Below are 13919 nucleotides of genomic sequence, written 5' to 3'. Positions count from 1 at the left end.
TTAAAAAAAAAAAAAACACCTAAACAAAGGCCAATTTATTTGTAAGGCACCATCTGGGAGACGCCAGAATTACAGAGAAAATAAAACTTTATTAAAGATTATCCATATAATTTGTTACAGTTTGACGGGCCCGATTAAATAGTTTAGCGGGTCGCATGTGGCCCCTGGACCATATTTTGCCCACCCCTGGTGTTCACTACAGTAAAGTGTTGCATATTAGGTCAAAGCTGCTTTTCTCAGCTGGAATTAATTGTATCAATGGTTGAAGAGTTACGATAGTTGAAAGAATGTAAACACTGGAGCTAAAGCTTCCATAATAACAGACTCTTAGATGAGTCAAGACAACCAAACTGTGAGGGTCATAGTAGTAGGTTTAAAGGTTGCCATCTGGACTTAGTTTTTAAAGTAAGAAGAGGTTTCACCTCTTATCCAAAAGGCTTTGTCAATTCTGAAATAGCTGGTAAAAGAGCTGGTTTATATGTGCTCATGGGGGCGCAGTCAGACCTGAGACTGGATAGTATTGTCTATTTACACTACATGGACCTGAGTCTGCAGTGCACCTCCACCTGAAGGCCACAAACCACTAGTTCGAGGACAGTTAAGTCCGAATTCTAGCCAGAGAGAAAGGATGGTTTGAGCGAGGAGTGAAAGAAGCCATCTTTGTCAAGAAGTATAAACCTTCTCTTATTAAGAATGGTGGTCTCAGGTTTATTCTTCCATCCATCTACAGCAGTGTTCTGAAACCCAAACAAACCCAACCAGTTCCACCTGGGTCGTTAACAGCTGAAAGAGATGACCAGGTTGGAGGGGGGGTCACTGGCTCCCCAACCCCCAGCTGAGGACAAAGGACTCTAAACGACCCAAAACCATGTAGGCTAAGTTGACAATACTATCCTGCTTCAGGTCTGACTTCTCCCGCATGAGCGCATATAAACCAGCTCTTTTACCAGCTAATTCAGAATTGACAAAGCCTCTTGGATAAGAGATCAAACGTCTTCAACTTTAAAAACCAAGTCCAGATGACAACCTTTAAACCTACTACTATGATGGAATCTACCTGGATGAATTAGAGTCTTTATAGACAAACTGCGAGGGATTTTTTTTTTCACCCCAAAAAGTATTTACATCAAGCAGCAGTGGATGCAGTTTACTTTTCTCACCCAAAATCACAATCAACTTCAGAGGTTTCCATTTTTTAGAGCTCCTTTTACAGGCGACGTATGACGGGGGATTTGATACAAAGGTGTTTTTTAAGCTTTTTGAAACTGCTTTGCAGGGATTTACACTCTCACTTCACAGGCAAGAGGTCCCTGGTTCAAATCCCAACTGGGTCCTATATGTGTGACGTTTCCATGTTCCCTCAAAGGCCAAAAACATGCTTCTTAGATTAATTGATGACTCTAAATTGTTTTTAGGAGTGAGCGAGTGTCTTTGTGTGGACTGGCTACCTGTCCAGGGCGCACCCCACCTTTGTCTAGCAATAGTTGGGATAGGCTCCAGCAACCCCGTGACCCTGAGATAGATAGAGACTAGAGAAATCAGCAAATAAATTTCTAAAGATCTTTGGCAGAACCCAATGTGAAATCATTTACCCTGAAGGTCAAAACATCCCAGGTAGTCTGCTTCCAGATTTCCACCTGTCTGAGTTCCTGCTTGGAGAGTAGAGTAGCTCCTGTCGAATGACAGTCAGCCAGGAAAATACAGAGAGAGATCCCACTGATAGTTAAGATGTTCACCTCAAAGTGGGCGGGGCTTTCCCTGAAATTGTTTATGTTAGCCAATGGTTGATGTTAGAGGAGCAAAACAATCTGTTTTAAGGATTTTTTTTTAACAAAAGCTCAAATTAATTCTGATAATAAACGATATAATTATGGTCAAATGTCTTTAGACAGACTTTTGTAAAGTCAAAACTCATTTACAACAAATACATTCCAGGATGGCAGTAATATTGTCCGTTTCTGTTAAGTATTGTTTATCTTTTAAGCTCATGTTAACGGGAACGTCAGTGTAACTGGTGAACGAAAAGAACGGCCCTTTTGCTGTTTCTTGCTGAACAGGAAGTGTCAGGTCATATGGAGGACAAATGTTTAAGGTGGTGTGCATCTCGCCCCCCCTCTTTTTCGCTGCTTCTAACTGCAGGGTGGATGCGTGCGCTCTCACGTGCGCTCTCATCTGAGATGCGATAGTCCCAGAGGGAGCAGAGGGCTGAAGCTCCGACCGTGGAGGCTAATGGTCTCACATTTGTCTGAACATCGATCCAGGTGGAGGAGGCAGCCACTTCCCGCTTCACATCTGTCCTCTGTGGTACCAACAAGCATCACAACAACAGGAGGAAGGAGGAAAACGCAAACGACGAGGCAACAAAGGTGTTTTTTTTATCTCAGAAGGTCGAAAGTTCTCCTGCTTTGGACCTTCCTTCAGTCAGATCACATCACTGATGCTGCAACGGAAACGTGATGACCTCTAAAAAGCCAAAAAAGTCCACCTTAAACTCAGCCAGTTAATGTTTACTGTCAAACAAACATGAGTATAAGAAACACCAACAAGCAAACGTTCATGGAGACCTGGTCTCAGAGAGGTTGGACCTCCCCGGGTGTTTCCGGCTGTCAGCAGCCGGAGCTAAAGCAGCTTTTGCCGGGAAACGGGAGGAGCTTCACATCTGGACGTCCCACGCTGGGACGTCGGGAATGCACCATATAAAACAGACTTCGTCGAATCTCCAGAGGTTTCCTTCCATCAATCAAATGTCTTTGCTCCAAGAAGCCTCAGTAAGAAAGTGTCTCCAACGTCCCACAGAAAGGTTTTCTGGTAAAGTGCTTGCTTTGGGAGTAAGGCCCACCTGTGTTACCTCAGCAGCTCGGTTAGGGACAGAACGCCGCTCGCTCTGCTCGCCGTTTAGTTTGTACGCAGCAAACACACATGGGGTTATCGGGCTCTCGCAGGCTTGATTCGGGTAGCGAGTCCGAGCGGATTTCAGATCTCCTGCGGTCCGTTCAGGGAACCCGTCAGCCCTGGAGGTCAAAGTTCTGGAGGCAGCGGCTGGAGCAGCAGTAGGCCACAAAGCTCACGGTCGTCCTGGAGGAAGAGGAAAGGGGTCAAACGGGGAGATGAGAGTGTTTAAAAAACACAGCAGAGGGTTTGTTTGCTCCGACCTGCGGTGCACGCCTGCCAGGGCGGTGTCCCGGAGGGGGAACCGCTTGGGGTAGATGATGGTGAACATGGCTTGGCTGCAGCGATGGCAGTGACCCACCGGGAACTGCAGCAGGTCCAACAAGCTCTTTGGGAGGGCGATGGGCGGCAGCAAGCCCAGGCCATCCTCACCCGCAGGCCAGTGGCGGTAGAAACGGTGCAGCGTCCTCATGGCCAGCTCCTCCAGAGGAACCACGCCGTCCGCCTTTGAGCCGATCACCTTTACCTCAGCTGGGAGACCCATCAGCGCCTCACCCGACGCCTCACCCGACGCCTCACCCGACGCCTCACCCGCTGCCCCCTCCATTCCCCCGAGTGACAAACCACACCTGTGTAGACAAACCCCGAAAGGTCTTCACACGCTCCACTTTAAGGTTAAGGTTTACCATATTTTGGAAATAACAAACACTGAAGGAGCTAAGCCTACAACTCAGCTACTGAGATTGTTTTGACCCAGGGTGAGGTTGACGCGCATCTGTTTGCTCCAGTCATTAAATGTCCACTCCCATTTTGTATGGCGACACATTGACATTTATTTGCTGTCATTTTGCATACATACTTGCGTTTGACATTGACCAGCCTACGTTCTTACGCTCGTGCGGTACTGCGGTCAAAACCCTTTGCCCTTCCGGGCCAAAACACCTGACAAACACTGTGACGTCTTCCCTTACATACAGAATCTCCCTACTGGCAGTAAGGTGAACTACAATCACATTTATGGCTCCTATAAACACTTTTTAAGGTTTATCACAAACTGAATTCTTAGTTATGAAGGAACTCTAACAAAAAAATGTAAAAGTTTTGATCTTCAATTAACGGATGCTCTGGAATATCCAAAACTCCCAGATACCTGAAACCCTTCTACCCAACACAAATCAACTCTACAATAACTCACAGTGTAGCAGATGACTTTTACACATTGTTACCTGTTTGTAAATTGCTTTAAATCATACTGCCTTATTTATTTACATTTCTGCGACATTTTCTTTTTTTTAAATATTATTCTATATTCTCTTATGTTTACTGCTATGGCAACGCACAAATTTCCCACGTGTGGGATCATTAAAGTACTTCTGATTCTGAAAAGATCCACTCCGATGAAAATTGTGTTTTTTAACATGTACTTGTTGCATTTTTCTGATGATGGAGGGAATATATGAAGAAAATTAAGAATTAAATTCTAAGAAATGAAATGACGGTGAATCACGAACAGCCCTTTGAAAAAGAGCTGACGTAGAAAATCGTTGTGATCCTGTGGGCGAGCCCTCCTCCAGTGCCTGAGCCACACCTCCTCTACTCCTCATCAGCCACTCTCTATATATGCTTCAGACGGACCTCCAGATTGTTGGTTCTCATGCAGTCTGCTCTGCCTCATCCAGCCGGAAACCTTTTGAACAATAAACCCTTTTCTTATACTGTATTTGGATCCAACTACAAACTCTCATGACAGAAAATATGCTGGGCGGGTATCGAATTACACAAATGCCAAAAATTGAAAGGGCGTAAAGACAACTAAGCGGGCGTATTTAGAAACTGAGTGAGTGAACCTTACAACTGTGATGGCGCAATTCTAACCAAGCGACCCCGTATTTTACAACTGAACGGCTGAAATCCTAAATAAGCAGTGATCCTGCTCGGTCAGTTCTCCTTTGCGCCCTCACCTGGATTTACGCTCAGTGATAAGGGGGCGTTTTTGTCACTTGGGGGCGGCATTCAGGGGTGTGTTTGTCACTTAGGGGCAGGAACCTTTCTGGTTGATCTGATTGGCTGAAATTTGCATGCCAAGCAGCGGGGCGGGACTTTCAGTTTGGGGCTTTAATAGAAAAGGAACGGTGGCTGTAACGTGGATTAAAAGCATTAAAACGATAACAAATGCAGTGAATTTCACATGAGAAAAACATACAGCACAGAAAAACCCGCTGCACTTTCTTACCTTAGTTTTGGGTCATTGGTTAATGTTTTAATCCACGTTACATCCGCGTTTTTTTTCTATGATTGCCTCTAACAGGGGGGGACAAACAAGTTTGACACAAAGAGCCGACATTTCTAACTCTGATAGTCAAAGAGCCACACCACACACTGACCTGCCAGACAGACACACAATTAAAGCCATATTATTTCTCATAACCCCCTCCTCTCCTCTCCTCTCCTTACAACAGCACTGGATTAAACGGCGCCGTTTCAGTTCTGAGTGTTTTTCTGTATTTAACGTTAACACACATACCGGTGAAACGTGCACGCTGGTGTGTGTTTAAAAAAGGCAGCGAGCGCAAAACTGAGTTGGTTGTGATTTTTTTTTTCAGTCATCAATCAGCATTTATAATCCATCAAAGTCCTCATCTTCTGTATCTGGAACAGCTGGGCTACATCTATCAAACACGCCGGCTTCCCTTTCCTCATCACCAGCGTCCGTCTCTTTGCTATGCGGATCCAAAGAACAGTGAAGGCAGACACCTAAGGCCAAATTTAAGTCCTGCAGTCCCAAAGTAACTTGCCGGCGCTGCGTCCCGGTAAGGGGGGAGGATGGACAGCTTTTCACGGTCATCTGCTGGAAGTAGCAGCGCTCAGCCTCGCGTCGATCTTCCAACACAGGCCTTTCCTTTTCCGCGGAAACTCAGCTGCTGCTGTGTCTTCTTGTCTTGTCGGAGTTGGTTTTCCAGCGTCCTCACTTCCGAACCATGGATTCAATATTTTAAATTCTCTGGCAGCTGAGGTTCGATAAGTTAGAAAGATCTCCACAGATTCAGACTTCCTGCTTCAATAACTCTTCTGATCAACGTTCAAATATGTCAGCAAGTATCTCAATCCTTTTGTATTAACACAGGGAGTGAACCACAAATGCATTTCTGAAGAAAAAAGATCGTTTTTTGCCTTTTAATCAGAATTGTTCGCTTTAAGCTGTGAATGCAGACATGCAGCAGCCTGCTGTCAAGGGACCGTCAACAAAGTGCAACCTCTGTGAACTGTGAAACACCACTGTGTAAAAATCAATAATCTTACAAATAATCATAAAATTATCATAAAGCATATTATTGTTACAATACATATTTTGTAGGAAAGTCCATCTTCATTTTATCTTGTTGCATATACTTTTTCAAATTTTAATAAATATGAATCATGACTAAAGTTATCAGTAACTTGACATGACCTTATTGTCATACTAAAATAAAGAATGTCAACAGTTCACTTTGTTTATTTATAGGAATTTTTCATATTTACAAATGGATCAGATATGGTCAAAAATCCTCAATAGCTCTGAAGATGCCAGAATTTTTTTTTTTTGCATAATCTTTATTTTAGTAGGAAAATATATTAAACAAAATAAGGTCATGATTAGTCAGTACAGGAAGTTTTGTGTCAGTAACTACAGCATCTTCAAAGCCATTGAGCATTTTTGACCAAATCTGATCAATATTTTAATATGAAAAATTCCTAACAATGAACAACGTGAATTATGACATAATCTTTGTTGCAGTAGGACAATAAGGTCATGATTAGTCAATACAGGAGGTTTGGTGACAGAAGCTTTAGTATCTTCAGAGCTACAGTGCATTTATGTTATGATTCATATCTCTATTAAATTTTAACTTTGACTTTCTAACAAAATTTAGTATAATAAATAATAATGTAGCATGACTATGCTGACGAGTCTTCATTACCAGTTCATATAAATATAGACATTTATTCACTTTTTAAAAGTTCACTGATTTTTACAGAATGGTGTTTCACAGAGGTTGCACTTTGTTGACGGTCCCTTAGCAGCCGGCTCGCTGCTCTGTTTGCATTCACAGCTTGAAACGAACAATTCTGATTAAAAGGCAATAAAAACGAACTTTTTTCTTTAAAAATGCCTTTGTAGTTCACTCTCTGTGTTGATACAAAATGAGTGAGATACTTGCTGACACATTTGAACGTTTATCAGAAGAGTTATTGAAGCAGGAAGTCCGAATCTGTGAAGATCTAATTTAACCGAACTGCAGCTGCTCTATTCCCGTATTCCTCCGCGTAGCTGATAGCTGAAGTTTAAACTGTGCCTCATAATCGTGTCTCTTTGCATTTCCAGGGTTTCCAAACGAAGTTGTTCTGCATTATTCACATATCCGCTCCTTTGTACTATGGGGGGGGGGGGTCTTCTTTCACGGCCTTATGGTTGTGAAAGTACTGAATATAGAAAATATGATAAAAGGCAGAGAGCCGCACGCAGCTCAAGAGCCGCCTGTTAACCCCCCCCCCCCCCCCCACCTGGTCTGGGTTTTATTTTATTCTTTCTCTTAGTTCAGTTTTGTCAAAGTATTTGTTCAGCTCGTTCAGGATCTGAGCCTGTTTGTGTCTGTTTTATTTCATTTTTTTGTACGTTTTTGTGTTCTCAAAACTTAATTTATAAAAAAGATCAAAAGATGATCAGAGTGGGACTCTAAGCAGTTAACTGTGAATTTGTCCTGCAATAATTCACAGTTTGAGCTTCAAGTTCCTCTAAATGAGTCTGAAGAGCAGCAGAAGCTCCTGCAGAACCACAGATAACAGAAGGAAAGCTTTGTGAGACTTTTTTTCCCATGTTTTCTATGGTTTTGTTCTAAATGCTGCCGCTTTAACTGGCCTCTCTTCATAAAAACGGATCTAAATGAGACTATCATGCTGTAAAAAGCTAAACAAACGATTTAAATGTGCAGAGATAAACTGGAAAATCTGATCATATCGGCGCGTTTGTGTCAATAGTGGTAAAAGTCGTTCGTCTACAAAGAAGTACAGCCAGAAAGAAGATCTGACTGATTATCTTTAAACGTTTATTTTACAATCAAAAACTTGACGCGGTGGAAAAACGTCCCCACCAGGACCGACCGACAGACGGACCGACAGCTATCAGTTAAAAAACACAAAGCTACAAAGTAAACAAAAAAATGTGCAAAGAAGCGACATTTTGGCTCCGACAGAAGCAGTTGTGCTAACAGCGACGGCGTCTCTGTGGCGTTGAGTGCATTACCCGCTGCAGCCGATGACCTTGTTATACAGATAGGAGGGAAGGCCTTCCAGCTCCACGTTGTTGTCCACAAACACAAACTGCAGCTCTCTGGACCGGCCCAGGTCTGGAACACACAGAGGATCCGGCGATCAGATCGCACCAAACCAGAGCCAATCGCCGCAGCGATGGCGCTCACCGAGCGGCAGGAAGGTCAGCTGGTTGGCCGCCATGGAGAGCTGGTTGAGGCGGGGAAGCCAGCAGAGCTGGCGGGGCACGCGGCCCAGCAGGTTGTGGTCGGCGGTCAGGTTCTGCAGGGAGACGCAGCGGTGCAGGCGATCTGGCAGGGACATCAGCTGGTTCATGGCCACATCCAGCGTCTCCAACTCCTGCAGATCGCCGATCTCTGCAGATGAGACACGCTGCACTTTTAAAAATTTACAAAAACATTAAAGCTGTGACCTTTTTTTTGGTTTTGGGGTGGGGTCGTTCACTATGTCAAAATTTCATTTCCTTTGGGTATTAGAAGTACTTGAGTATGGGGCATGGGCGAAATGTTTGCTCAAAGGGCCAGTAGGAAAGAATGAAGAAATGCAAAAGCAATCGGGTCCTTCGGTACAAAATTAAAACACTAAGATGTTCAAACATTCTCAATCTTGTTAAAACATTCCCTCAAAATGCAAATAATAAAATAGGAGTTCAGTCAAAAAGCACGCTCACTAATCCTCAAGAATAATCTGGCTTTAGTGGAGCATTTGAAATGTGAGTTGAAGAACCACTCTGCTGCCCCCTGCTGGCAGACAAAAGTCCCGGCGTAAAACTTGGAGAACAGAGGTGTTGCTATAGATCAAGGGTCCCCAAGTCCAGGCCTCAAGGGCCGGTGTCCTACCTATTTTCCAACCAACATGCCATTGAAGCTCCGTATTGGCTAAACGCACCTGGTTCAGGTAATCAGCAACAAATAAGACAGGGTTTCTGGAAAACAGGCATGGACACCAGCACTCAAAGCCTGGATTTGGGGACCCCTGGTATGGATTGTTTATGACAGATAATGCTTTTATATCTCTAAATATACATATACTTCAAAATGTCTGCATCATCTCGCATTCTTTGGGTATTTTTACCTGGCGGAAGGTAGTTCAAGCGGTTGTTGGAGAGTCTCAGGTGCCGCAGGGCCCTCAGTCGGCCGATGTCTGGACAGAGCAGCTGCAGGGCGTTATCGCTCAGGTCCAGCGACTGCAGCCGGGCCAGGTTTCCTATAGCTAAGACAAAAACATATCTGTATCTATAAACACACACCTGACTTCAAGTTCTTTACACAACCGTGAGATTACCTTCAGGTATAATAACTATGTTGTTGGAGTGCAGGTACCTTTAACAAAAAAATAAGAACATAAAGTTATCACTTTATTCTGAAATGCCTTGTGACGAAAGGAAAAGGAAGAACTTACAGCTCAATGAGATTTGGGAGTTTCTGAGCCAGATTGTCCGGCTGATGAAAGAAAAAGAAAAAAAAACATAAAGATGAATGCTTAAAGCTGTGTCGTCATGGTAACAGAATCTGTTCAAAAAGAAAAGAAAGTCACAGCCAATAGATTTATTAAAAAAAAAAACGAGATTTTAATCAGAAAGTTTTAATGAAACTACAAACTTTGGATAAAAACTTCAGATCAGCATAAAAATACACACATGTATTTGTGACCGCACTAAATATTTGAGGAAATCCAACAAAAAGAGAGTTTTTTAAGGAATGTACCATAAAAGGATTTCCGCAAATACAATGAAGAAAACTCAACAAATTGGTAAAAATCGGCAGTTTAGTCAAAAGAAAAGTCAATAGCAGCAAAACAAAAACAAAAAACAAGACAATTGATGCTAAATTAAGTGGAATCCTCGATTAAATGATCTGTTGCGACTTAAGCCGCATTTACACTGCAGGTCTTGATGCCCAAATCCGATTTTCTGACTATATCCGATTTTTTGGACGCCCCACTTACATCATCTTTTAAAAGTGACCCGTATCCGATTTTTGCATTTACACTATACAATGCTGAAACTATCAAACGTAGACGTTCTGAGGACTACGTAGCAGCATTTCCGCCTTCCGTGGACCTCCTTCGGACTTTTGTGTGACTGCGGTTGTCATGGAGGCAACGCAGCGACGGAAGGAGGCGTTGCCTTGGGCGCTCATGAGAGGATGCGCGGGAGAGGAAAAAGAAGGGCTGCTCGGCCGACTTATGTGTTCTCTCTGAGTTTTGAATGAGGAAATGTTTGCAGACGTTGTGCTGGATTAACAGTTTGATCCAAGCAAAGAAATAAACGGCTTCTAGCCTGTTCCAGAGCAACGGTGTCCCGCTTGATTAGTTACTGTTTGCGTACCGACCGGGATCGGACTGGGAAAAATGAAGCCTGAGGCTGAAAGGCAACACGCTGATGGGGCTCCAGCTGTCCTCGAACAGCAAAATCAGCGCACAAAAGCACCTGAATAAGTCATGTGATCTCAGTTGGTGGATTCCTGAGTTGACGTCACTGACGTACGACTCGCATTTACTGGAGAGTATCCGATTTGTCTGCTTACATGGCACACGCAAATGCACGTATCCGAATCGTAGCCGATTTATTTCCACATATGAATGAGGCCTGTATCCGATCTGAGAAAATCGGAATCCATGCGCTTTTGTCCTGCTTACACGTTCACCGGTCATATCCGATCTGTGCCACATGAGAGGAAAAAATCGGAATTGGGTCACTTGAACCATGCAGTGCAAATGCTGTCTATACGGTGGGAAAGGGTTAACTCTAAAGTCGTTTTTTGCTTTAATAAATTCATCCAGTTTGTGGTGTGAGGTCAGCACGGCAGTGGTAAAAAGGGAAAAAAACGTCTATTTTACCATTTGTGGTCCATCTCAGCCCGAAATTCAAAAATCTAACAAACTAAAGTTAAATCAGAGCTAATTAATTTTGCAAACCACTTGAATTGTTCAAAAATAAACCGGAGCACCTTCGGAATGAATCCTGGTTGTGCTTCCTGACCTCAAACTGATTTGACTTTACGGTTACTTTTTTAAATTAAAAAAATTATTTTTCATTAAGCAGAGATCCACAAGACCCACATGTCTTACACCCCTCTCTGTCCTTTTTAGCCCTGCATGCTAATTCTGATGATTCTTTTGAAAAGGTTCTAAAGACATTTTTGTTCAGACAAGCTTTAAGTTAATTTTGCAACTACAGTACCCCCATTCCAAACGCTTTGAGTTTTTATAATATCTCAATTATGTTTATTTATTTATTACATTTTATTTGTAAACTATAAAGCACTTTGTGGTTTTTATCTGTAAAAAGTGGTGTAAAAATTAAATTCTATCTAAAAAAAAAACAAAACACACCTTGTTTATGCATATTCACACTTATTACATAAACTAAAGCCCCAAATATTAATCTTGTTGATCGTATAAATTGTTAATCTGGTTTAAAATGAACTGCATCTTAATCTGGTTTTGGAAGCAACATTTCAGACTGATATAGCTTTGGACCATTAAATTGATTCGAGATTAAAAAAGGGAAAATTGTTGGGGTTCTCATCATGGTGATGACGTCACTGGGTTTGACCGTTTTGCTGTGCAGGTACCAGACAGGTGAGGGAGTTCCTCTTCATGTAGAGTCTCTCCAGAAACAGCAGCCCTTCATCCTTCAGCAGCTCCACCGGGAAGATGTTCAGGTTCTTGTAGTTCAGGAACAGGTTTTTGTGACGCTCTTGTTTGGCCACAAATATGGTTTCGTGGAGTTCGGTTGCCATGTTCAACAGGAAATCTGTTTCCTGGAGGAAAAACAGACGCTTTCATTTTATGCCACTAAATCAAGGTTCTGACCAAAACGGACGTGGTTTAGTAATGTATAGGATTCTCGTTTAAAATTGAATCTGATAACAATGAAAGAAAAACATTTTCTGAACATGAATCTGATAGTTTAAAGGAAAACGACATCTGGTTACAAAGAGGGAAAACAACGACCGTGATGCTGACCTAACGAACGGGTTAGCTTGGATTAGCATGTTTTTATCATACTATTACAAGTAAAATTTTTCGCACCATTTAGGAATACTTTATTAGTTTCATGACTTTCCTTAATCGAAATTGAGCTTGACAGCGAAGAAACAGATGAGTCGCCGGTGTTCACCGGGCTTCTTTAACACAGCAGTGATCCATCATAAACACCTGACGTCATTGAGCTTCTTCTTCTTCTTCTGCTCCCAATTCCACGGATACAAACTCATCAATGACACGTTGCCACCTGCTGGTCATCCAGGAAAACTACACCAACACGTTTTATTTTGAAACAATTCATTTCAGACGGATTCCTTTATTTTTGTAAAGCAAATTTAAAATAGTTTACAAAATTAAATTCACAAAAAATAAATGTAAACTACTGTATATAATGCAAGATAGAAGTTTTTCAGCTGCATTGTCAAACTTCCAGAAAGAAGTTATTTAATTTTGAAAATTGACCAATTCCACCCAACAATATGGCTCTATAGAACATTAAAAGGTTAGAAAAAATCTATCTAGTTTGTGAGTAGTTTGGCAAGTGTATTTGTTAAACATCTTTCATATTGTGATGATGTTATGAATCTCACATCTTATCTTAATATTTTAACATTTTAAAAAATTCAGATGGATGATGTATTGGGAGTTCATTAGCAATAATACTTTATACTCAGTTGAGGATTCATTCTTGTTTGATTTGGGATAAAACAGCTGACTCGTTTTTATTTTATTATACTGATACAAATAAGTTGTGGGGTTCCCCAAGAATCGATTTTAGGCCCTACACTTTTTAACTTGTACATGTTGCCTCTTGGGGATGTCATCAGGAATCACGGTAATGACTTTTCCAGCTATGCTGATGATACACAGCTTTACATCGCCGTGTCTCCTGATGACCTTGAACCTATGAACACTCTTTTAAATTCTCAGCTCTTTTAAAATCTTCAGCTCAACCGGGACAAAGCTGACATCTTTATCATCTGTTCTGAAGACGAGAGATGATTTGACCACATCTTCAGAATTGTGAACCTTCTCACTGTGTGAGAAATTTGGACATACTATTTTGACTCTGGGACATCAAGAGTGTCGCTAAGACAGGATTTTACCGTCTCAACAAGATTGTCAGAGTCCGCTAATTCCTCTCTCTTGCCAACATAGAGGTGCTGATGTATGATTTTATTTTTAGTCGTTTAGATCAGTGTTTTTCAACCTTTTTTGAGCCACGACACAATTTAACCTTGACCTTTAATCCCGCGGCACACCAGCATCCAAAAATAATTTAAAAAAAAGGAGAAACTCATAGTCTGTATTGATCTACAGCCCCTCCGCAATCTCACATGCATTTTTGTGATAATTATTGTGGCAGGAAAAGTTGGAAGTTGCAGCTGTTTTTTCTAAAAGATGTAATAAAAGTTAAGTTAGAAGATTTAAAAACAGTTTGATGCGTGTTCGTTGTGGTTTCAAGACGGTTAACAAGAAAGACTCATTCGTATCAAAATGTCTTTAATAGAATCACTAAACACAAAGAAAAAAGTCTTTTATGATCTTTCATATTCCTAACTACTCTGTGTTTTATCAGGGCCTGTTTGGATGAACATAGAGCTGATATCCTGGAGATGGAAAATGTTTTTGCATCAGTTAATGAGGACAATTTCCCACGGGACACCTGACCATCTCCCACGGCACACTGGTTGAAAAACACTGGTTTGGATCAATGGTCCCAAATGCCA

At 41.9% G+C, this 13919-nt stretch overlaps 1 protein-coding gene across 3 annotated transcripts; it reads right to left on the bottom strand.

Moving 5' to 3' along the window:
* Window positions 1-2378: 2378 nt before the first annotated feature.
* On the bottom strand, window positions 2379-12389 carry lrrc28 (leucine rich repeat containing 28). 3 transcript variants are annotated; one of them, XM_011493957.3, is made up of 9 exons: window positions 12269-12389; window positions 11775-11963; window positions 9598-9638; window positions 9481-9518; window positions 9271-9408; window positions 8346-8552; window positions 8171-8273; window positions 3153-3518; window positions 2379-3075 (listed from the first exon to the last, which is right to left on the bottom strand). In XM_011493957.3, the coding sequence occupies exons 2-9, from the start codon at window positions 11940-11942 to the stop codon at window positions 3006-3008; spliced, it is 1131 nt and encodes a 376-aa protein (XP_011492259.1). In that variant the 5' UTR covers window positions 11943-11963; window positions 12269-12389; the 3' UTR covers window positions 2379-3005. The 3 variants fall into 3 exon arrangements, with proteins under 3 accessions (XP_011492259.1, XP_020556281.1, XP_004067513.1); XM_020700622.2 differs by having other exon boundaries at window positions 12169-12388; XM_004067465.4 differs by having other exon boundaries at window positions 12235-12388.
* Window positions 12390-13919: the final 1530 nt, after the last annotated feature.

Source organism: Oryzias latipes, chromosome 3 (genome assembly GCF_002234675.1).
Source record: "Oryzias latipes chromosome 3, ASM223467v1".
Lineage (NCBI taxonomy): Eukaryota > Metazoa > Chordata > Actinopteri > Beloniformes > Adrianichthyidae > Oryzias > Oryzias latipes.
Note: the sequence above shows the minus strand (reverse complement) of the source record. Positions and strands in the feature narration are given on the sequence as shown.